At 38.5% G+C, this 24,753-nt stretch overlaps 2 protein-coding genes across 2 annotated transcripts; one reads left to right on the plus strand and one right to left on the minus strand.

Annotated features, from left to right (window-relative positions):
• Window positions 1–9: 9 nt before the first annotated feature.
• slc3a1 (solute carrier family 3 (amino acid transporter heavy chain), member 1) lies at window positions 10–11,381 on the plus strand. Its single transcript, XM_015378175.1, has 10 exons — window positions 10–593; window positions 2,081–2,260; window positions 2,350–2,495; window positions 2,592–2,717; window positions 4,662–4,781; window positions 6,905–7,029; window positions 8,994–9,195; window positions 10,333–10,515; window positions 10,698–10,823; window positions 10,897–11,381. Exons 1-10 carry the CDS (start codon window positions 179–181, stop codon window positions 11,326–11,328), a joined length of 2,055 nt encoding a protein of 684 aa, XP_015233661.1. The 5' UTR covers window positions 10–178; the 3' UTR covers window positions 11,329–11,381.
• Window positions 11,243–24,650, minus strand: prepl (prolyl endopeptidase-like). Its single transcript, XM_015378174.1, has 15 exons — window positions 24,333–24,650; window positions 22,631–22,759; window positions 22,455–22,518; window positions 22,189–22,360; window positions 22,038–22,105; window positions 21,678–21,807; window positions 21,389–21,605; window positions 18,727–18,918; window positions 18,427–18,639; window positions 18,114–18,289; window positions 17,361–17,577; window positions 15,190–15,333; window positions 14,859–14,985; window positions 13,750–13,838; window positions 11,243–11,580 (listed from the first exon to the last, which is right to left on the minus strand). The coding sequence occupies exons 1-15, from the start codon at window positions 24,456–24,458 to the stop codon at window positions 11,503–11,505; spliced, it is 2,142 nt and encodes a 713-aa protein (XP_015233660.1). The 5' UTR covers window positions 24,459–24,650; the 3' UTR covers window positions 11,243–11,502.
• Window positions 24,651–24,753: the final 103 nt, after the last annotated feature.

The raw sequence follows: 24,753 nt of genomic DNA on the forward strand, positions 1-24,753 counted from the left end.
TAAAAGCTGATTGTCCTCCATGCAGCAGTCCCAGCCCACCTTGCACCGAGATAAGAAACAGTAATCTGTGAGCAGTCCTGTCCAGTTTCCCTCAGGTGGCCCTGCTGACTGAGCTCCACCTGCAGCTCCCTTCTGTTTAAAGCCTTCAATCAGAGCAGTTCGCCTTAAAAACACAGAAATGAGCATCAACAGTGACAGACGGATAGAGATGGAGGAGACCATCCGGAACCCGGGTTATAAGGATGCAGACGACAGCGGGTCTGGCCGGTCTGCGGCGAGCAGCTCCAGGTCTGACACCGAGGAGAGACGCGACTCCAGGGCGGTGAAGCTGGATCAGTACGCGCAGATCAAACCTTACGCAGGGATGCCCAAAGAGGTCCTGCTGCTGCACTCCTCTAAGGCCCGCTACCGGGTCCCCAGAGAGATCCTGTTCTGGCTCATAGTGTGCTGCACCTTGGCGCTGGTGGCGGTCACCATCACCATTATCGTGCTGTCCCCCCCCTGCATGGGCTGGTGGCAGATCACCCCGGTCTACCAGGTCTACCCCCGCTCCTTCAAGGACTCCGACGGGGATGGAGTAGGAGACCTGAAAGGTAGGAAACTTCCGGACAGGGCCGCTGCCAGGAATATGGGGCCCCTTGACAGACATTGATATTGTCCCCCCCCAAAAATATATAGAGATGAATCGAAGAGCAGCGTTTACATTTTAAATGAATTTTTTTCTGTAAAATTTCAACGAATAAAAGTGAAAAAGTTAAATATACATTAACTTTAAACTTTAAATTAAAAATCATCCTCTAAAAATAATAACAGCTTGTTTAGAACAATAAATAAATAAATAAATAGATGTATCTATGTGCACATGAAAAGAAAAGTTTTGGATTTTGAAACTATATTACTTTTTTGTTTCGCTATAAATTTAAACAAAGAACAGATTATTTTTATGCTGGAGCTGAGAATTTATTTTTCATTTATGCATACATCAATCAATATGTTAATTCTTCGTTTCACTGTTTAATCCTGAAAGATCAGAGACAACCCAAGATAATTAATTTAACTGCAGGATTTTCTTTTTATATTTGAAATATCTAGTTGGGGCCCCCCTCAGTCGAGTGCCCCTGCATCAGGAAGCAATATGGCTCTTACTCCTACCTGTATTGCTCTTTTTTTTCTTTTCCTGCTTTTTGTTGTTTTGTTTTAACAATGTTTTTGCTTTTATTTTTCTTCTAATTTATTTTTTTATTTATGCAAAGCTCCCAATTGTCCATGTACTTAATTGTGCTATGCAAATAAAATTCCCTTGCCTTATGTGCAGAAAGATGTGTTTTTATGATATGTTTAAAATATGCTTTTATATTGCAAACATATTTTATAAAATGTAAAGACATAAAACTTAATGCACAATTATTGCTACACCAAAATATAATTTTTGCCACATATTTCCTTCAAAATAACATCATTTATAGAGACAATATGTAAAGGAATTAGAATGGTCAAAATAAATACACTAATGTGGAAATAAATCTCACATGAACCTTTACTTCAAGATAAAGAAATAATAGTTTAGCATCTATCCACCAACACAATAATTAGTTTTGTTATTTATAAAGTTCTGTACCTCTCAGTTTATTAATTATCCTGAGCAGCAGCATGCTGTAGCAATGGCTTCATCTGGCAGGGACATAAATACAAGATGAGCTCCTGGGATCTAAACAAAGCAAAAACTAAACTATTCTAACCATTCAAAAGTTTCTAACTTCCTAAAACAGATTTGTTTTATTTTATAGTTTTTTTTACATGAAGATCAAAACAAGGTAGGTTGCAGGATAACATTTACTTATCTTTATAACTACAGTAAAACTGAGGTGTTTTACTGGATAATAAAACGTTAGTTGATGATTTACTTTAATTAAAGATGCATTATTTGTTTGTTTGTCAAGGACAGGTCAGTAAATATTGACTTTAGTTATTACAAAGCGATTTTAAAAACAACATTTAATAACCGTTGTAAGGTTCGGGGTGATTTCGTAAATGATTTGAATACTTGGGCTCACGGCGATGTTTGGTGTCTGTTGCTCAGGAATCAAGGAGAAGCTGGATCACTTCCTGAACCTGAACATCAAGGCTGTGTGGATCAGCCCTTTCTACCGCTCCCCCATGAAAGACTTCGGCTACGATGTGGAGGATTTCAGAGACATCGACCCCCTCTTTGGGAACATGCAGGACTTTGAAGACCTTCTGGCCGAAATGCACAACAAGGGTGTGTTTTAGCAGAGATGTTGGAGTTTCTGCTCTAGTGCTTGCTTGATCGACACGTTTTATAGATGGAGTGTCCTTTCCCCTCCACAGGGTTAAAGCTGATTATGGACTTCATTCCCAATCATACCAGCGACCGCCACCGCTGGTTCAACCTGAGCCGTACTGGAGACCCTCACTACAAGGATTACTATGTGTGGACAGACTGTAATCCTGCTAACCCAAAGCCTAATAACTGGGTTTGTGTTTCTGCTATCGGATGCTGCTGGACGTGCTGACACGTAAATACCCATCTGATCTTTCAATATTGATCTCCATCTTTACTTGTCATGCAGGTGAGCATCTTCGGAAACTCATCATGGACTTATGATAAGGTCAGAAAGCAGTGTTACCTTCACCAGTTCCTCAGTGAGCAGCCAGACCTGAACCTGAGGAACCCGGATGTCGTCCAAGAGATCATTGTAAGTTTACAGCCGCTCACACATTACCTGACTGATGTGTTGGAGAACTTTATTAGCACCTCATTGGAAACAATTACAAGAGCTGTGTTCTAAACAACAGCAGTTAAATCAGAGTAGCTGGATTACCACATGGCAAATCATTTATTAATTGGTATAGACCGTAGGTCTTCAACAGGGGGTCCGTGACCCCTAGGGGGTCCACAGAGGTACTGCTTGGGGGTTGCAAAAATCTGGTTGATTAGACTCTTTTTTTTTTTTTCTCCGGTAACTGAAATGTCTTTAAATACACATTAACATGAATTCAACACACTGTAGTAAACAGATGGATGGAGGCAGAAGATGTGTTTCAGTCATCATTGAATGGAACCGTTTCATTCACAACACCTGTCCCATCAACCAGGAATCAGAATCAGAAATACTTTAATAATCCCAGGGAGAAATTACTTTTATTAAATTAGTCGACATAAAATAGAGAGACTATAGGGACCAGTTTGATATAATACAATTTTGTACAATATATATAATTAGGGGGTCCCCGCTCCATCTCACCATCAGTTTGGGGGTCCTTGTTCTGGAAAACGTTGAAGACCCCTGGTATAGAAGACCATTTGGAAACCATGAAGGACAACCAAAGACCAATCAATCAGTGATCATTACTTTTACAATTAGATATTCCTGCATGAAGCTAATCTATTAACAAACAGTCCCAGCAAAGTCTCACTATTACAAAAAGACTTGCTGAAGACAATGTAATTTATCAAATACACCAACCGACTTCAAGAGATGGAGAAACATTTTCTTTAGGGGTGTCCCGATACAACTTTTTCCTTCAATACGACACCGATATTGCTTTTTTGAGGATTGACGGATACCAATATGGACCTGATACGATATCAGCATTATTCATGCATACTTTGATTAGTCATTTTATAGTGTGGAATGATAGAAAAGGCTTGATCAAATAAAATTTCTAAAAGAGAGAACAATACTTAACAAAATAAGGTGTGAGGACAACTGACCCATTTCTTATTCACCAAACAGTGGCCTAAACTCAATGAAAAGTGAACAGAAGCAAAGTGTTTCTATGGGAGTTGTGAGATTTTAAGAGGCAGGCTAAAGCTGATTCATTTTTTTAAGTGATACCGGACCGATATCTAATATCAGATCAGGACTTCAGGAGCGACTTCAGGAAACAAATTAATTGGCTGAGGTTGGGCAACTTTTATTTAGTCTCAAAAGCTTGTAGAAAAAGATTATTTACATCACTTCATTAAGGAAAAATAGAATAGGACCAAACCAAGAAAAATCTGAAGGATCCTGATTAAAAGGCGTCCAAATAAAAAAAGAAAATGAGAGCAGCTCACACTTGCACTCTGACACTCCAACAGGCGGGTAAATATTTGCACTCACAAAATCTCCGAAATCTTTAGTTGACTTGCATATTTTTTAACAACAATAAGAAATTAAACCAACTCTAAATGCAAATCAGCAAATAAACTTAATTTCTTTTAAAGCTCCTTTATCCCAGATAGAAGTCAGATAGAGGATTCTATTTGGGTCTAAGAGCCGCAGACACCGCATTAAAGATGTGAAGCAATCCTCAAAATCTGTGGTTAAATACCTGAATATTAGTCATAAATCCTTAAAGAAGTTTGTAAAGAAATTGTAGACTTTCTTTCTTTTTAATAGACCAATTTCATTTATTTTTTTGGTTTTCTGTGAAATGATTAAAAGGTTGATCGGTTTATCTTTGTGGTTTGATTTACAATATTATGTGCAGCATTTCCCAAATTACTCTAAGGATTTTGAGCTTTACTTACATTTTAAAACATTTCTTTTAAACAACTATATGTGCAATCTGACACAGCAAACATAAGAGAAAATCATTAGCACTTTAGTTTGTTATTTTTATACTAAATGGTTAGTTTTCTACCTCCCCTGTAGGATCTTATTCATTTCTGGCTGGAGAAGGGGGTGGATGGGTTCCGGATGGATGCAGTGAAGCACATGCTGGAAGCAGCACATCTGAGAGATGAGCCGCAGGTGGATCCAGACATGCCGCCGGTGAGTTCCTTCCCTCTGTTCATCAAAACCTGTGGCTTTAGCTGGGTGGCCTCTTACGTTACAACCAGAAACCCCAACCTGTTTTTCTGTGATTTTATGCATTAGTAAACATACAGAGAATGAATGTGATGTAGAGGGATAAAACTGCCTGATGTTACCTTTTTTATTTGTAAAGATTAATGTTATTGTGGTATGCATTTAAAGTTGTCAGCAAAACCAATGGAGACCCACTGTTTTCTCCATTTAGAGCTGCTTCAAAGACTGACTTTAATTTTGGTGGTGGATGTCTTCCTGGAAGTGGAGCGTCTGCTCCTGGTTTATGCCACTTCTAAATGGTTTTCTTCATAATTGTTCCTTGCTGAACACAAGCATTCCCACAGCATGATGCAGCCACCATGGTTCTCCCCCTTCCCTGCTTATCCAATAGGCCCAGAGAACCTTCTCCCACTTGTTCAGTTTATGTTCAGCTGTAAGCGCTGAATTTAAAGCTGGGCTTTTGATGACTTTTGTTGTAAAAATAGTGTTTTACCAAATAGAGCACACAGAGTTATCATAGACCTCTTGGTTTCTTGTTCTACATGTCTGTCTTGTCCTGTTTTAGGTGGATGATCATGTCTTAGTAGGTTTGCAAGCTTTAAACTTCTCTACAGCTTTCCCCCCAGCTCCTGCTGCTTGGCTTCTTGGTCTCCAGGGCGCTGTTTGTCCGCTAATGTTTTCTAACAAACCTCTAAAGCCTTCACATAACAAAATGTGCTTGTTAGCCATGAAAATCCAATCAGCTTCTTTACAAATGGGTTTCTAGCAACATGAACATATTTCTAAGACAGGGTGTAATCGGAGCTCACATGAAGTATAACAAAGCCCGTTCCACCACACATTCTCACGGTGGGATGACCCTAAAACAAAGTAGTGCTGATGTTTTCCCGTATTCTCAGAAAATCCTCAGCTTTTACTCGTCGTGTTAAATTTTAATTGGCTCTGTAACTTCCACCGCTCAAAGTTCAGCTCAGCTAACAATCCCTGCTTTGACCTTCGGTTATATAATCCTGATTTTATTTCATTGAGTCATAAGTGGCATGTCAGAGTCCAGATTAGAATAATGAGATGCATGAAAGCAGCAGCGTGGGCGGAAACACCTCCGCCGACTAAAGCTGCAGGATCAAACCATAACAGCTGAGTGGGAGGTTTCCCACTGTACATGGTGTGCCATTTATTATTTATCTGCGGCTTAAATGTCAGGCTCATCCTGTGCTTTTCTTAAGAAAACACTGTAATTGCAATTCAAATACTTAATGACACACTCTGGCTTAAGTAAAGAAAACCTTGCGGAGGCTGTTTTTTTTTTCCAACAGAAAAGATTAGTGGAATAGAAGCATATTTTAGAGGATTAGCAAGTCACTGGGATTTACTGACCACTGTGGACTAATGCTATAATACTGGGACTGACTCAGACCTATTCTTTACACTCAGGGGTTCTCTTACTTAGACATCTTTAGACTTCGGTGATATTTATAGAGGTATGTTATAAAATCAGAAACAAAACCATAAAGTTATTTATCTGTAGCTTGTAATAACGGTGTTTATCTGCACTGTGATTTCTGCTTTAATCGATGGTAACAGCTAAAAATATCCCCGACTTTGTGAGCTGACGGGCAGCAGAACGGCTCGTTTGTTAACCGAAGACATAAGCTGAGTGGTCTGAGGTTATCCACGCGGCAGGACGCGTCAGCTGTTAGTCACTGGAACATAGAAGTGATTGATTCAGTTAGACGTGCAGCATCAGGTGTTGGTAGTGTGTGAAATCAAAGTCTGACACATTATCCATTAACCTCTCTTCTCAACACTTTGTCTTCCGTACACTTGATGCTGGAATGTAAAGCTTCAACGAGTCAAAGTTTCTCTCTTGGAGTCTTGTCTTTGTGTATTTGGTTTCTACTTGCATTCCATCTACCTGCAGCTGGCCTCTGTGCTTTGGCCCCAGAGAGGGACTGATTACAGACAAGCTCTCCCTAATTCCCTCTAGTCTGACTAAAAAAAAAAAAAGTTAAACTACTTTCTGCAAATACTCAACTTTATCACTACAAACCTGTTTAAATATTGTCTTTACCGTCTTTCTATTAAAGGAACTGGTAACTACAGAGTGGGACCTGTATCATGACTACACCACTAGTCAGGTGGGTCTGCACGATATGCTGAGAAAGTTCAGGGCAGAGATGGACACCTACAGCCGAGAGCCTGGCAGATACAGGTAGGGGTATAATCGGATCATAGAAAACATTTGCTGTGCTTCATATTGTGATCTAGAGTTAATATAGGTTAGTTAAAAACCTAAGCGTATGCCGATCTGACAGTGTATGCTGTTCTGACAGAACAATGGATTGTTTATTCTGGTGATTTAAATCAAAAAAAGGAAACTTGTGTTTATTCATTAAACAGGGTAGTGTGGCCTAGTGGTTAGGGCATTGTGCTTGGAATCCAGAGGTTCTGAGTTCAATCCCCCACTCCCACAGACTCCCCAAGGGGATGGGTTAAATGCAAGGAGTTCATTTCATTGCTCTTTTCTTGTCACAGTATAATGACAAAAGAAAAAGAGCTAAAAAAAAAAAAAAAGTAAGATGAAATAGCTACTTCAAGTGTTTTTGTGTTCATTTTGATAAAAATCACAAAAATGTGTTTCTACGTAAGTATGATAATTATGTTAGACAAATTACACAAAGGTCTTTATGGTAAATGGAATTCCCCTATGGAAAAGTATATCAAATTACTGTAAAGTACACATAATAAATACTTAACCTGAGTGCAGCATAGAATGGAGAAACTCTCAGCAGATCCACAGAGATCCTAACCCAGGACAAACTTCAACCTGTCTGGTGTCTGTAATCTTCTTCTTCACCTATGCAGTGTTGTCCAGAGGGAAGTTAGAGCCATCATAGCCAACAATGTAGTCAAGCTGGAGGCTGGTATTAAAGCGACCTCAGCGGAACCACAGAATAATGGCCTGTATGCTGCTCTGTATTCATGCAGTAATTTGGGTCAGGCCTGAGCGCCGGTTGGTCCAGCAGCAGAGTTGTTGCTTCCTTTGGCAGAGTGACTAGGAGGCAAAGCCTGCTGGAAATATGAAACAAAGACGACCATAGAGCTGAGCATAGGAGGGATGTGCAGAAAAAAAAAAGACAGGGTTCTTTACCTCTCTACTCTTTCTCCTGACACCAGAACCTTGATGTCCAAATTATATGTGCACTTTTAACTTCATCTGAAAACAGCACCTCAGACTTTTAAAAACGAATTGGGACAGTTGTAGCCCACATATTTGAACTACAAACTCCAACTGCACTTCTATGCTAGCCTTGTAAATATCTTTCTGCGCCCTTTTTTCCTTCAACACTTCCTCCATTATGTTTTGACACAGCAAACAGCCAGCTTCTTTTAGCGCATTAATGTTCTGGATAGAACGAGAATGGTTTCATGACCAAACCTTTATTTAGATTACAAGCATTTCTAACCATAGAGACAATAAAGCCAGCATCAATAACCAATGTTGTAAGTTTAGTCTATTTGTAATTGATAATATAACAATGCTTCATCATGATCATTTTTATTGTTTAGCTGAAATTCATTGTTGATCTGTGACACCGAATTTGGGGAATGTTTGTATCAAAGATATTTTATTTAGTAATAAACTGTAATAATCTTTTTATCTAACAATTAGAATGTTGTTTGTTTAGTTGCAAGACACAAACATCACAATAAACTAAACAAATACCTCAAATAAGTTACTCTTTGTGTAATGAATCTATACAGGATTATCACTATTGAAATAAATAAAGTTTTTGATATCCTTATGTTATGAAAACTAATACAATTGATTCATATCTCCTACAATCTGGAACTTTAGAATGAACACTAGATTAAAAAAGAGATTTTAAGATGTTTTCTAACTGCTTTATATCTACTTTTAAACCATTAATAATGCTGAACTGATACTTTTTTTTTTTAAAAGCCCATCTAGGGACAAGTGTTGCGAATTAGCTGTTGCTATTGCACCATGATGCAAACATGGGACTGCTGTTTCATTCAGTTTGTCTATGTAAATGTGTCTGTCCCTATCAAATAAACTTTAATAATAATACTGATGACGTGATTTCCACATTTGAATCGGGATGAAAAAGGAACGCTCCTCACAGATCTCCCACACAACCTGTTGTTCTGCAGGTTCTTGGTGACAGAATCCTATGATTATCAGGAAGTGGAGAAGACTATGATGTACTATGGAACCCCACTGGTTAAAGAAAGTGACTTCCCCTTCAACTTCTACCTGCTGGACCTGCCTCAAAACGCCAGCGGCTGGTGGGCTAAACAACTGGTGGACTTCTGGATGTCCAACATGCCCAAAGGAAAATGGCCCAATTGGGTGGTAAATAGTTTTTTTCCTTTTACATGAAAAAAGCACTCATGTTTCATCGTTATAGGTATGTTGCAATAGTGTTATTATACAAGATGGTTATGAAATGACCAAGATTCTCCAGTGATAAGTAGGAAGAACTACAGGGTTTATGGCACTGAGCTGATATCTTTTTCAGCCTTTATAATCATAAACTGTAACGCCCTTTTTATACTGCAGTCGGTTTAGATAAGGTTTATCTTTTTAATCTATGTTTTTATATTTTCACCACTCTTAAGATTAAAAAGGGTAAGTGTAGGCAGTGCTAAAAGTTTTCTGCAGCTTTGTTAACATTTAAAAAAAAGATGCTTAGAAAGAAATCAACTAAGGATTTTTATATTTTGATCAGCTCTGATCAGACCCACAGAACAGATACTAAAAAACAAACTTTTAATACTTTACAAAGTTCCAAGTAGAGCTTCTAAATGCAAACAGAAATGGGAGACACCAAAAAAACAAGAGGGTTATTTATTGCAAACAACCACTAAAATAAAATAGGATATTTATCAGCTAATCAATAATTTAAGATTATAGCTAATTAAAAATAAAAACAATAAAAAAAAACAAAAAAAAAAACAGCCTATGCCATTCTTTTTAATCACCTCAAAAATTAGTTTTCTTATGCTTGATGCCAGTGTTTCCAGGAGGGAAGGTTGCTCCATGTGGTAAAGGTTGAGAGCTGAAACTGGCGTCCATTTTTTAAAAAACTTCTTAGTTGTATTTTGATAAAATATTTTATATATTTTTCTCACTCTAACATCTGGTTTTTGTTTGTTGCAGTTAAAACCTTTAGATAAAACAGAAGGAAGTGTCTGAACTGAGGACAACATAGTTCCTCTGTTTCTCAATGGAATATACCTAGACTGTTCAATAATACTAATAATGGTTGTGCTAATAATGCTAACTGATGCTTTTAGACACTTAAAACTATTAAATTAGTATAATCTAATGATGTTGCATTTGTTTGTTTAACATTAAATAAAACTCAGTTTTAAAGCTGGTTTAGGCTTAAAGGAGAAAGGCTAAAAAAAAAAAACTATGAATATAGTTTTTATATCTCACAGCTACTTAGGATCTGCTTTATCTTTCCTCCTCTCCTGTGGTAATCAGGTGGGGAACCATGACAGGCCCAGAATCGGTTCCAGCGCTGGTCAGATTTATGTCCGCGCTATCAACATGATGCTACTGACTCTTCCCGGGACGCCAACAACTTACTACGGCGAAGAGATCGGCATGGAGAACATTAACATCACGCAAAGTCAAGTACAGGACCCTGCTGGGAAATACAACGTGGTCAGTAGAGTCTATAGACTGAAGAAACACTGAAAACAAATCGGTACAAAAATAGACCTTTAATTGGAGAACATTAGGTTTATGGAAATAGGGTTTCACTGTTGGTTATTTTTCAGATATAAATGCATAATTTTACTGTGTGAAGGTCGGGTGGAGGGTAACTGTTCCTGTTCTAATCCCAGAGTCTCAGTCGGGACCCTGAGCGGTCTCCAATGCAGTGGAGCAGCGAGATGAACGCAGGATTCAACGCCAAATCTAACCTCACCTGGTTGCCTGTTCATCCTGACTATCAAAGTGTGAATGTGGAGGTACAGAAAACAGAGGAAAGCTGCGATGAAAGCTGCTCTGATGATGTCTGACTGGTTTTCTTTCCTCTCACAGCTCCAGATGAATGATGAAGGCTCCGTCCTCTCTCAGTACAGCTTCCTGAACGGCCTTCGTCAGTCGGAGCTCCCATTTCTGCGTGGATGGTTCTGTTATGTCCTCGCTGATAACAACGTCTTCTCTTACATCCGAGAGCTAGATGGACACAAAGAAGCTTACCTGATAGTGATTAACTTTGGCAAAGGCTCCACCACCACAGATCTCTCTGCTATACAGGAGCTACCTGAGCAGCTGCAGGTGCTGATGAGCACAAACCGAGCCAACGACAACAAAGTCTTCCAAAAATCTCAAATTGTGACCGAGCCGGGAGAGGGTTTGGTCATTCGCTACTCCACCTACACTCGCTTTCATCCTAACCATCCTGCAGAATGCTACGTCTCTGAGAAGGCCTGCTATTTAGAGACTGTCGGCATCCTTTATAAATGCTGAAGAAAACCGTTTATTCTCACAAATCATTCTCCACAGATGGATTTTAATGCAGAGGGAATGATGCAATGCAATAAAGCAAACTATTTTCGATGAGTGAGCTGGAGGTCTTTCTCTTTTTTAACATGGAGAGTAAAACACTTTATGAGTACTTCAAATATAGATCTTCATTCCTTGCTAGCTCTTCCTCCTGCGTCGAGGCAGCAGAGTGTCCAGGCCCAGCTCTGCGTATAGAAACGCAAGCTTAAAGGCCTCCTGGATCAGATAGAAGAAAACAGCAGATATTACAGCATCAGCTTGGATCCTAAACTCTGAATAAAAAAGTTCATCCAGAAAAATGCACAAAACTTTACTAATTTATAATCAATTAGCCGCTCTTAGCTGCAGATAAATTTCCTTATCTGAGTAAATGAATATGATGCTCTATGAAGTCCAGCCTATTAGTTCTAATTAAATCCTCTGATATAGAACAAGCTTTATAACACTTACATAAAGCTTTTTAATGTCAATACATTAACTGCAATTATGACCAGTTGATTAGTTTAATATAAAAGCACTAATTCCTGTCAAAGTTTCCTTAAATGGTGCAGTTCAGAACAGATGCTCATCTACACTCATTTGGGTTGTTTCTGTGCTAGAAAACAACTTACAGCTTCCATAACCTTTTTTTAGAACTGGGAAAATCAGTTTAAATTGGATTTGCATTTTCTTTAGATTTCAACATGTTTAATTTACAAGTACAATCTCGTCCCTGCAGATATTTTAGTTAGAAATCCCCCAATTGCCTGGCAGAGATCAGGTTGTAGATTTTAACCCCTTTTTGTTCAGCAGCATTGGTAGAGCCTACTTAAAATAGTTTTTTAAAAACATTTTTCCCAGTATAAACAAAGCTTTTAGCATAAGTGACAGACCTTATGTAGGTAAGAGCAGTGTGATACCATACGTTGTATCTCTTGTAGTATTATTGGCTGGTTGGATCATCCAATTCTCTATAAGACTGAACATCACTTTCAATTAAAGCAAATGTGTTAAATGGTTCAAAGCAACCAAGCCTGAAGCCATAAAGATTCTTCAGTTTCACTGTCAACACTGAGGAAAGTTTCCTATTGAGAATTCAGTTTGTTTGTATATCCTGTCATCTCAATGTTCTTTTCAGACTCAATTTAATAAAATCAAATTATGATGACAGATTAGTTAAAAGTTTTTATATCTAAGGAAAACTTTAACCAGCTCACTGCACGTAAGTTTTTACTGCAGAAAAAAAATTACTCCTGGATGAGCATGTAGAGAGAGAGGACAGCTGCTGGTATAACTCTGCAGCATCTCTCACAGTGAGCATGCATGCTGCATCAGTGGAGAGGAAAAACTCCCTTTTAATAAGAAGAACCTCCAGCAGGACCAGGCTCAGTGTGAGATGCCTTCTGTGGGACACAGAAGCACAGATCCTAGAATACTGACCCTGTTAGAGACAGTCATGGTAGACTAGCTCTATATGTGGCTCTGAAATAACCTGCAGCTTCAAAAATGATTCTTTCAAGTACGACTGAAACTAGCAGCAACTCCATGGACATAAGCTTTCTAGAGAAAGGTTTATGGTCAGACATGACAAAGTCTGATCTACAGGGTTACAATGATGAGAAAAAAAGTTTTTAAACCTTAACATCACTGTTTATAGGTCCATTACTGTGGATCAGTCATTAGACTGATCCAGAAACACACATCAGGACAGCTTTTGGAATAGATAATCCTAGCTTACACTAGTTATTTTAAAGGGCCTCAACAGAATTTAAAATGTAATCAAACTGCTTTGAAGTTAGCAGTGCAAAAAACATTTTAAAATAATTAAACATTTCTTAGAAGAAGTTTATTTACCCTCAATTTGAGTAGGTATATATTATGATATGCTACTGGAATGATTATTTTTACCCTTATTATCCTAACTCGATATTATACACTTGAAATAAGACAAATCAATGTTTTTTTTCTTATTTTAAATATAAATTGTCTAATTCCAGTGGCAAAAATATTCACATACCTGCTTAATTCAAGAAAAATGTCACTAATTTAACAAAAAATGACTTGGATTTAATTTTTTTTCCTACATCAATTTCTGAAAAGAAAGGGGCTCGGATATCCAGCCTGATTATTCCAGGACTTTGTGGAACTGCGGTTTCACTGCAACTTGCTAATGGACATTTGACATCATTAGTGTGGGTGTAAGCATACGTTGGTGATTTAAATAGAACCCTAAAACTGTTAAAGAAACTATTTTACACATTCAAACCTGTTTTAAATCCACTCAAGTTATTTAATCTCTCCAACCTCTCTTCCCTTATTCCACATTGAAGCAGAAAATGACAGCATTCAAACGTCTGCCTGGTGCCTTCCTGAAACTCCCCACTACACTCTAAAAAAGCAGCTCACCTCATGCAGCGTCTGCACTAAATCATCTGGTCCCAGGTGATTTACTCCAGGTTGCACATTCAGAACTATGTTCGGCGCTTGTTCAAAGTCTAAAGGAGAGAAACAAACCAACATGCGTGAAATAAATGTAAAACATTGATCTTCCTGAACCCAGGATATCTCTACTTCTAACTGTCTACTCCATATTAACCACCTTTCTCTTTTTTTGTGGTACGGACTGATTCACAAGTGCGGTCCTGACCTTGACAGCTCCCAGTCTGTGGAGTCTAATCTCTTGCTCTGATATACTATCTCTTTACCATGCTAATGGGCCTTTCCACCCGCTCTGGATGTGTCTATGCCATCAGCACTTTATCAAAGACTCAGGAGAACAGAGAGAGGCAGATTAGGGAGACATCTCCCCGCATACGCAGGCACTGAAGCTGGCTGGTGTGTGTGTGAGAACAACAGGGGCGGGATGGTGGAGGAGAGAGATAATATGTGGATTTGAAGCTGGAAGAGAGAGGAGGAGGGGTGTATATAAGGAGTACCACTGGTGGTGAAGGGAGATTATAATTGAGATGGAGAAAGAGCCTGTCTGGGGAAAATGAGAGCAATTAGCTGACACAAACACAGGCTTTACCACAAGGTGACCAATGCTATACTGGGGAAAAGACGTCCCCCAGACACCCATACATCTATTACCGCTGCCACTGCTGACCCTCACATTGACACTACTATTGGGGGGGATGACCCACAGCTATAAAACCTCTGCTGAAGCAGAAATAACTCCTAAAAGAGTTTTGGAAATCTCAGAGGAATTTGAAATGCACCCATAAAAGCTAAAAAAAAAAGCATTAAGATTGTTTTCACATATACATGAGAGATTCTCTGGAGAAAGTCTGATTGGAAATTACAAATCAAAGGCGTATCTAACGGCAACCAGAAAGCCCTTGGACAGAAGCATTACAGCGTGGTTTCTAAACACAGAGCAGACTTTAAAACAAGGATCTTGCTTTTTGCTGAGAAAGACAAACAGAGGTACATTACTGCATCAAGGTAACGTGTGGACGTCTAGAAACAGAATGCATCACTTTTACTGGGAAATGATTCAAACAGTATGAAAGTACCTGATTTGGATGTCGTGCTGATGTGGGAACGAATGGCTTTCTTTACTAATTTGGTGTATCTGAGGACACCTTCCAGAGGAACCCTGGGATCACCACTGTATGCCGTCAGCAACATAGATGGATAGAGCTGTCTCATACAAAAACATTCAAATTTATGCATGCTAAAAACTGGAACTGAAGTAAATCAAGGGTTTCTAATCTAATTTATATTTATGTGCAAATATATACTGATTATTTTATTGTATTGTAGTGATATGTAACAACATAAATCCCAGAAGTTGGCTTAACAGAGTGGGAGTACAGTGTGGTTTCTGCTGCACGCTGAGCATACCTGCGGGGTAATGTTGTGGAGGGGACAGTATGAGGCGATGATGTGCCTGTGGCTCAGGTTTCCCACTGGGTCCCCCCATTCATCTCTGTCCTCCAAAGGTAGACTGGGTTTCTCCATAGTTCCCAACACATCGAGAAAAGGAGCCTAGGCAGACATTTAGAGATCAGAAGGACTCGTCTATATTCAGGAGTTCAGAAGTGAATTTATATTTAGGCAGGATGGTAAAGATCCACCTCGCTGTTGGACTAGTTCAGCTTATTTAGATCATACCTATTTCACAATCTGTAACATCTATAATTCAAGTAAAATTGGAAATGGATAATTCAATATCAAATACAAATTTGATAAAGTATATAAAAAAATTTACTGATTTTATTTCTAAACATCCCAAAGATGAAGATTTTCATATTAATGTGAATACATGTAAAACTTGTTACTAAGAGATAATAGAGGAAGGAAAAATGTACTAATTTTTCTAGTTACTAACTTAACTTTTCTTACATTCCCATTGAAATATTAAAATTATTTTACAATTGGAAAATGAATGGTCCAAGTCTGCTTACATCCAAAGCAGCTCCAAATACGATACGATTTAAAGGTGCATATTTGTGTAATAGGCAAAATAGATCAAAGGCTATTTGATCATGATTAAATAAGATAATTTATGTCGACTGTTCTGCAATGGTTCTCGGTAAAGAGGCAGCTCAGAGCTTCCCAGCAGAGCATGAAGGGAAAAGTCATTATTGTTCTTAAGAAATGCAAACAGGGATGAACCATTATGGTAAGAAATACTTGGATTAAGTAAATCGCAGTGTTCATAGGCTGCAACTTTTTCATTAAAAAAAAAGGCTAATTCCTGGTAAGTGCCCAAACATTAGTATCTTATTCAGAGTTTTATCCTTCCTGGAATCATATATGTGATTTTTTTGCTTTTTCAAACTTCTTACTTTTACGCCTTTGCTGTAAGTTGCTGACTAGCTTAGGCCCATTACCGCCTTCTTTACCCATCAAGCAGGTGGTCACAGGTTGTTGTTAATGTAAATTTATTAAGTATCATTTTTTACCATTAAAATTAGTAAAAAAAAAAAAAAAAAGGCTTGAAACCCAAAAATAACAAAGTACATGCCAATGGATATAAGTGGTAAGAAAAACTGAATCTCCAACCTTAGTGAACCTCTGGTGTATATCTCAAAACTCTTAACGAAACTAAGCCACATTTGTTTTAAGCCTTAATGTTAATTTCTTTATCCAGCCTACACTAATCAACACAAGTGTCACCCACACAGACCCTACAAACGTTTAACACCTTTGTCACTACCCTATACGTACAGGCGAACAACTTGCACAATTAACTCTTTTGCCCAACCAGATATACATGCGGGTCACTATTGATTGTAATTTGTAAAAAACACCTAAAACTCCCTTTTCCCTCCTTTAAAATAGTAAGCATACTAAACTATAAAGCGTTAAAGGTTAATAATGTATTTCCTGAAAAAAATTAATGCATTAAAATCCTTTCTGTTTTATCAGTTGCCTGTGCCCGATCTGTACTGGAAATTATATCCCACACTACTTCCTAGAGCTAAACTTTTCAGCTTTGGATTTAAACATAATTCTAGTCTTTTGATAATAATTAAACTTTACTGTTATAACATTGGAGAAATCTACCTCTGTATTCAACCCTTTCCCTTGGGGAGCAGTGGGCTGCCATTGTGCGGCACCCGGGAGCAGTGTGGGGTTAATGGTTTTGCTCAGGGAGCCACAGTGGCAGACTGTGGGAGTGAGAATGGGAACCTCAGGATTCCATGCTCTAACCACTAGGCCGCCATCCCCCACTCTTTTTGAGTTTAATCTTTTCCTTTCTTAAAATCTTAAGAAAGAAAGAACTGAAAAATAAAAGGATAAACAACACATGTGGACTACTCTGGGCATCTCCGATGATGACGTCAAAAAAGCAGTTTAAAGGAGAAAAAGGAAAGCATAAAATATTCTCAGAAAAGTAATTAAAAATGTTTAAAATATGTTTTATTAGCATTTTTTTGTGATATACTACTTTAGTACCATAATTACATTATTTATGGTGACCTGGATGAATATGTGTTTTCATGTGTGCAAATGAGCTGATGGTACACATCGTGCTTCTGGAACGGATCAGGAAGTGACAGCCTTACCTGCAGCGCTACAGCCCGCATCATGTTTGGCTTCCTGTTGCACAGCGCCCCTACTGGTACAGCTCCAGCGCTGCACGCTGTAAGGGCAGCGAGTGAAGGAAAGGAAACTCCCCGAGAGAAAAGCTCATGGAGACAGGCCTGCAGGTCCTCCACTCCCTTCTCCTTTCCTTCTCCTTTGCCTTTTCTGTGCCAAGAAAGACCACGCTCCCCTCCACCCCTATACAGAGAGAAAATAAGCAGCAATCTCATGTTAGCATAAGGTTTGTTTTCCCTCGCAGTCCGAGCCTCATCGACTCTTTTAGGTTGTCTAACATTGTTTGGTCAGAAACAGTATAATAAGAGGTAATGCTGCTTATAAAGGGTATATGATGATGAATATTCCTAATTTGTTGAGTACTTAAGGTGAGTGAGGGATACTTTAGGTTGTCTCTTAAGGATATTCCTGTTTTGGTAGTAAATTAGATGAATAGCAGGGATCCAGTGTTAGTTTCTGACTGTTTCACAGCAGCTACCTTATACTGAACCAACATAGACCCCCCACTGCTAAGCACAGAAGGAAAGAGGAACCATGCCAGGTTTCAACAAAGAACAAGAGGACAGAAGAAGCTTTAAGTCCAGAGCGGACAGGATAAATAACCCTTCAAATTTAAGCTTCTGGTACATTTTACTACAATTTGGTTAGCATGCTAAAAGAAATCTAGAAAATCTGAATGTTTTTGTTCTGTTTAAATCAAAGGAGGGAGGATGCCTTACCTGATGTGACAGTAGGCCAGTGCCCATCCCTGTTCTAACAGAAAACGTTTGACTGGACAGAACTCCATATTGAGATCTCTACCATAAGCGCCATAGACATGGACGAGCAAAGGCACCGAGCTCAGATCCTCTACAGGTACGGCATGGAGCAGCGTCACTGGAACCAAGGTGCCATCCTGAGGAAAAACACAGAAGAGCAGATCTTTATTCTGCTTGAAGCGCTTTTCTGATCAACATAAATATTAGCAGTTCTAATATTAAAACCTCTCAGCTTGTAATAGCCCATGTCCACCTGTTTTAAAGGTGGTCTTACCTGGCTGCAGGCCTGTAGACGTGTAGTAAAATACTTTTCTTGGCTCTTGGAAAAGGCCTGCTTTCCTGTGGCTGACAGTAGGAGTCCTTTCCTCAGATCCAAAGAGAACGGCACTGGTGGGTGGACTGGAGATGATAACAGGAACTCAAACACATCTTGCTGATCTGCTAAGCCTGGTTTCTTGGTTTCAATAGCACAAGCCCAGGATGGGAGCTTGGGGATAAATGCAGGGATATAAAAATCACTGATTTAAGAAGAAAACAGGAATCAATACGATTTGAAGCCATCTTTCACACTGACCTGTATGCTGTATGTTTCCTTGGGATTGCTCAGTGACATCACAGTTAAAGCGAGGGTACAGGCTGGTGTGTTGACAACCAACAAACAGTAGTCTCCAACTACGTCCATGTCTTTGATAGCAGTGCCAAGGCCAGGGGAAAACAAAGACACCCAGGAGGCCATGGATGGTTCAGAAATCGGAGACTGCATCACCTAATAGGCAGAGAGAACAGCCCCTTCTTTTTAATTCATTATTTTCAAGCACAAATCTAGAATAACAGATAAACACATCTGAATGTTTTTATCAATCTTATCTAAAATCTAATCTAGTTGCTTTATCACTGCAAACAAAAACTGTTAACGGAACTCAATGGGAATTTTAGATGAAAATCGGAAATTGAGTCACCCATCATTAAGAAGTGGAAGGAACTGATGCATTATTTTCAAAACCTTTTACAACAAACAGGAAAAATATGGTGAATTTTGTATTCAAACCAATTGACTTGGAAACCCATGAATAAAATCCAGAAGTTATCTTCAGCTGTTGGACTAATGAACAGAGTCCACCTGTGTGTGACTTGATCTCAGTGTAATTCCAGCTGTTCTCTGAAGGTTTAATAAAGATCCTTAGTGAACAGAAAGCATCCAGAGGAAAACAGCAGACATGTCAGGGATAAAACATGTGAAGAAGATTAAAGCATAATCTGGAAACGAGACAAACTCTCAAGCTTTCAAGATGCAACAGAGAGCAGTCCAATTCATAACAGAAAGAATATGCAACAAACAAAAATTGTTAGTCTGAGAAGAGTCAAGCGGCTGATTGTAAATCTGGTGAAGCTATAGAAATTCCCTGCTCAGAATCTGTTGATAGAATAGAATAGAGAATCCCTTTATTGTCCCACAATGGGGAAATTCTGGTGTTTACAGCAGCAAAAAGATTATGGAAAAATATGTTAACACAATATGGACCTTAGAAAAACGTAGAAGAATAACATAATAGTGATGAGTTAAAAGATAAACAATACATACTGAAGTGTAAAGTGTTTTAATAATGTAAAAACTGTGCACCTTAAATAAATAACCAATATATAGCTATGGACATTTTTACAGTAATGGATATTTGAAAAAAGCAGCAACATCAGAGATGTGCAAAATGACAGCAACATGTTCTTTAACTGACTACGGTAGAAACTTTGCAAAATCAGCATGAATGTAACAAGTTATTGAGGTTGTTGGGAACAGTGGTGGTTATAAAGTCTTCCAGCTGCTGGGAGGAAGGATCAGAGATAACGCTCCCTGGTGCATTTAAGGTGCAGCTGCCTGTCACTGAAGGAGCTCTCCAGGAAACACTCTAGTAAACACTGTTAGCAGGAACTCTACAAATGTTCCATTCTAAATGGCTACACAGTGAGACATTTTGATTTTCTTATAGTCTGAATAATTTTAAGGTCATTTAACAACCTAAATGTGCCTAGTGAGGTTTTAGTGTCTGTGTGTTTACTGACTCCTATAAAACCCAATGCTAGGGCTGGCTTTTAATTCACAGTAGGGCAAACAGCTTTGTTTAGACATTGGAACACCTTAAATCGGTTGATTGGTGAGCAAGTGACGCATAAAGGAAGCCTTGGTCCGCGATTGAAAGATGTCCTGGGTTTAAATACCGACCCATAGACTTTTGCTGAATGTCTTCTTCATTTTCTCCAAACTTTTGCCTCAGTCTACAGTAACATAAAGGCCACTTGTGCATCTGACTGTCACATTAAAATCTAGGCTACTAAGCTTAAAATTTCCACTGGACTCTTCTACGCTAATTATAGATTATTCAGTCCATAATATTGTAATGTCTGTAAAAATCTGCAAACATTTCAAAATGACCTGTAGTGATGCTTTGGCTCTTAAACCAGAACAAAAAAAAAAAAAAAAAAGAAAAAAAAAAAAGAGAAGTGAAATGGTTTTTATTTACTTTCACCTGGTTATAAATCAATCTACACAGCTGACCCCTAACCTGAGATTAACCTAACCTTAAAAAAAAAATCTAATCCCAAATATTTCAAGAATTTTTAAGAGAAATCCTATATTGGTCGAACACTAAACAAACCTGGAAAAATAAAAATGAGTTGTTTTATGGGACACAGAACACATGCGATAGACGAGAAAAACAATGTCCGACATCCGTAGTCAAACGAGAAGATTAAAAGACCGGATGAAAAAAAGTGTTAGAGATTATAAAACATCTTTTCTTTGTGGCCTACATGCAAAAAAAAAAAAAACCATAAACTAATCAGTCCCCCAGTTAAATATGGAGGTGGGAGAATCAAGATGTGGGCTCCAGTTTTCTCCAGCAGGGACAGGCAAGGTGATCACCGCTGTGTGACTGATGAAGCACAGATTGGTGGAAGAAAGCCACTTAGAGGCAGCTGTGAACTTAAACTGATGAGGACAACAATCCTAAACACACAGTAAGAGCTATGATGAAACAGCACAGCTGCTTTTAGATTTTACCTCATAAAAAGATGTGGAAACATGCTTCACTTTTCTTGATTATGCACTACTTGTTTATTTTTCTGTTCATGGCATCAAAAAAAAGTGTAAAGGTTAAAGGGTAACCAATGGGCTACATGTAAATACAGTCATTAGTATCACTGAAAATATTCATTTAGACAACCTGCTGTTGGAACCCTACCTGATATTCTTTTGCTGGTCCTGTGTTTGCCAATATAATGAGCCATCCTTTCCAGTGCTCCACATGGTACAGGAGATCCAGCTGACGTGGTTGAATCACCAAAGGCTCTAAATGGGACTTTGTCGCATCAACCAGCATCACCTCTGAACTTGTTCTACTGTTGCAGTTGATGGTGAGGATCTGCCTGTCTCGGCTCAGGGCGACCTCCACAAAAACACTTAGGGGGAAAGGGGATGACTTTTATGTGATAGAAGAGACACTGTTTACCAGATGCATCGTCAACACTTACTCAGGCTGAGTTTCCTCGTACACAGACGATATTTGGCCCCTGCAATCAGAGCTGAGGTCCAGACGAGACACGCAGCTGGAGCGCAGGCCGTCCAAAGTGGTGTAAAACAGGACGTCATCCGTCGCCCACTCTTCTCAGACGAACACAAACACACCAGTCAAGTTTAAAACGCAGCCTCTATTGATTTTGAATATAATCGGCTTTATAATGTGAGATTTTATTTAAAGTATAAAGCCACAATACATTTAAACACCAGATTTTACAAGCAATGGATTTATTTCTACTACATTCATGTTCATTTGGGGTATTTTAGTTTTTCTCTGCTATCTTTGCACCATCATTTCCTAAAAAAATATTTACCGAAGCTGAAGACATTCTCAAGATGAAGGAGGACGTGGTGGGAGGGCAAAAGTCTCACAACAACACACCTTAATTATCACAAGACAAAAAAAAAGTCATTATTTGAGTAAAACATTCAAATTTTCATAAAAGCAAAATCTGGTTAAGTTACCGTAGCTCTTCTCTGTGACTAGATTTTAATGTGGCAGCCAGATGCTTTTCTCGTGGAGACAGGCGAATCCTTTGAATTGTCCACTGAAAGCTCTCACTACTCTCTGCTTTCGTCCTCCTTTCCTCCTTAGATACATGTTCCAGATTCAACACCTGTTCAGGCTCCAGCTTACCTAAAAATATGGAGAATGAAGACGATAAAAATCATATATATTTGGCAACATTGATCTAAACTCTCTGTGGAAGGACATGCTCCTGGCTTACTACCTCTTTTGTCTGCTCTGTAGATGCCGTCATCTTTAACAAAGTATATATGGTGACATCCACATACCTGAGACAGGAAATATTAAAACAAGTTTTTATATATATATATATATATATATATATATATATATAAAACGTAACAATAATATGAAATCTCTGAAAGAAGAGTGCTGTCTTACCACTGAGTAATCAGGTATGCTGTGGAACCTGTTATATGTTGCCTTTAATCTCCTTACAAAATATTTCTTTAACTGCTCATATTTGACATTTCCAGAGCTCAGTGGATCAGATGATAACCCAGAAGTTTCCTAAAGTGTAAAAACAAACAAAGAAAAAGTTACCAGGGACAGAGAGGCAATAAATTATCAATGACCTAAAGGCCTAATTAAGTCCTCCCACTTCAAAATACATAAAGCCAAACCTAAAAATATAAATAAAATTAAGTGCCGGAGTTGAGCAGTATCCAATCCCTTTCCTCCACTTTTATTAATTCTGCAAAGTAAAACCTTTGAACTTTTCAGTTTTATTTACATTACTTAACAACATAAAAGCTCAGTGAATCTAAATGGAACTTTAAGTGACAGATGAACACAAAGTAGGGCATCATTGTTAAAAATCATACAAATAAAAATGCCTTTTTAAATCACCCCCTCTAAATTGTTCATTTGTTGTACAAACACCTGCAAGTGTTTGCAAGGTTTGTCTCTCTGCACATCTGGAGGTGGGGAGTTTCATCTATTCTTCTTTGCCAAACAGCTCAAGCTCAGTTGAGATGGATGAAAAGCATCTATTAACATATATTCAATAAGTCTTGGCCCATACTCTCAGTTGGATTATTGTTTTACACAAGAACAAGCTTTGATGTGTTCGGTTCTATACAGAGTTGGAAAGAAATTTTTTTTTTTCATGCTCATCTACTGTGGAACAAATTTGCAGTTTTAGTCCATGGAGACACCCTGCCTACTTTGAAGACTGGGTTTATTTTTTTTTTTTCAGTTTTAATAAATGTTTTAGTTAGATGGCATCTGGTTATCCTGAGTTATGTCTGTAGTTATCCTGCTATAGGCTTATGTTGCTGGAGGACACAATGACCACTTTCTTTTACTCTGCTACATTGTCTAACTAATTTCCACTTTTGCAAAATTAAATTTTTCAACTTTTAATGTTTTTTTTCCCCTCTCCCTAGAAGCAAAATCTGACCTGGTATTCTGTTCAGCTGTGGCACGGTCTTTCAGACGGTTATCTAGTGGGCTACTGCTGCCATCAACTTCAAATTCTCCATCTATAGTTGATACACTTGGCCCTGTCTTTGAGTAGTTCACTCTCTCTCTCCTCGAGACATAGCAATTGTCTCAGATATTACTGCAATTGACCGTCACTGGACTCTCTTTCTCACATCTTCTATGTTTGAATACTGGCTCAGAGCTCATCTGTCTAAGGAGATACTACGTTAACTAACTTTTTCACTTTTCTCTCACATTGAAAGTGCTTCTGTGTTGCTTTTCAGTGTGTGTGTTCTGTCTGCTCAAACTCCAAGTTGGCTTGTGCAGAAGGCCTTTCACGCTGAGCCTGACTTGGAAGTTTTTTTTCCTGTTAAAGGAGGGTTTTTCCTCTCCTCTGTCACCACATGCATGCTTGGTATGACAGTTTTCTGCAAACAATACAATGCAAGTGACTTTCATCTGTGGCCACATGCTCAGGGAGTAGAAATATATAAGCATTATTCAGATCTGCCTGTCTGTTTAGAACTCGTTTAAAAAGAAAAAGGATTAAAGAAAGAACATTAATCAGTAATAAACCACTTCAAAAAATATGAAATAGAGCAGGAAGTAACTTTACAACAAGTCAAGGGCATCATTAAAGTTCTCTAAATGTTCTTACCGAAGAACACCTACGTTGGACGGACAAAGCTGCTCCTGTTTTCCTTTTAGACACCTTAAGCTTCCAGAAACTAGAAACACCGATGTGGCGGACAGCAGAGCACAGCAGAGAACGTAAAACAATCATTGCAGATATTTAACCATTAATTAGCCATTATAGTATGGTTAATTAGCCAGCTTTTATACGCAGAATGGTGCATTTGATATAAAAAGATTTAACCTATTTTGTGTAAAAATTTAAAGCATTAATATTTACAACGTTGAGGTAAATTAATGTGTTATAAGGTGGAGGCAGAACGCTGTAGGAGTAGCGCTCAAAACTAGCCTGGTGACGCAGCCGGATATTCCAGACCAAAGCAATCGATTTAGCTCAGGCGCAACAAGCAGTTTCAATTGAAAATCGAGATCGATGTTTTCTATTG

This window comes from Cyprinodon variegatus, unplaced genomic scaffold (assembly GCF_000732505.1).
Source record: "Cyprinodon variegatus isolate N-32 unplaced genomic scaffold, C_variegatus-1.0 Scaffold166, whole genome shotgun sequence".
NCBI lineage: Eukaryota > Metazoa > Chordata > Actinopteri > Cyprinodontiformes > Cyprinodontidae > Cyprinodon > Cyprinodon variegatus.

Excerpts from the sequence above, each read along its gene's own strand:
- prepl (XM_015378174.1), bottom strand. The coding sequence starts at position 24,458 with ATGATTGTTTTACGTTCTCTGCTGTGCTCTGCTGTCCGCCACATCGGT. Across the intron at positions 22,760-24,332 it reads TCCAACGTAGGTGTTCTTCG|GAAACTTCTGGGTTATCATC; the intron begins GTAAGAACATTT and ends TTTACACTTTAG. Across the intron at positions 18,919-21,388 it reads GACCAGCAAAAGAATATCAG|GTGATGCAGTCTCCGATTTC; the intron begins GTAGGGTTCCAA and ends TCTGCCTATTAG.
- slc3a1 (XM_015378175.1), top strand. The coding sequence starts at position 179 with ATGAGCATCAACAGTGACAGACGGATAGAGATGGAGGAGACCATCCGG. Across the intron at positions 2,261-2,349 it reads GGCCGAAATGCACAACAAGG|GGTTAAAGCTGATTATGGAC; the intron begins GTGTGTTTTAGC and ends TCCCCTCCACAG. Across the intron at positions 9,196-10,332 it reads GAAAATGGCCCAATTGGGTG|GTGGGGAACCATGACAGGCC; the intron begins GTAAATAGTTTT and ends TGTGGTAATCAG.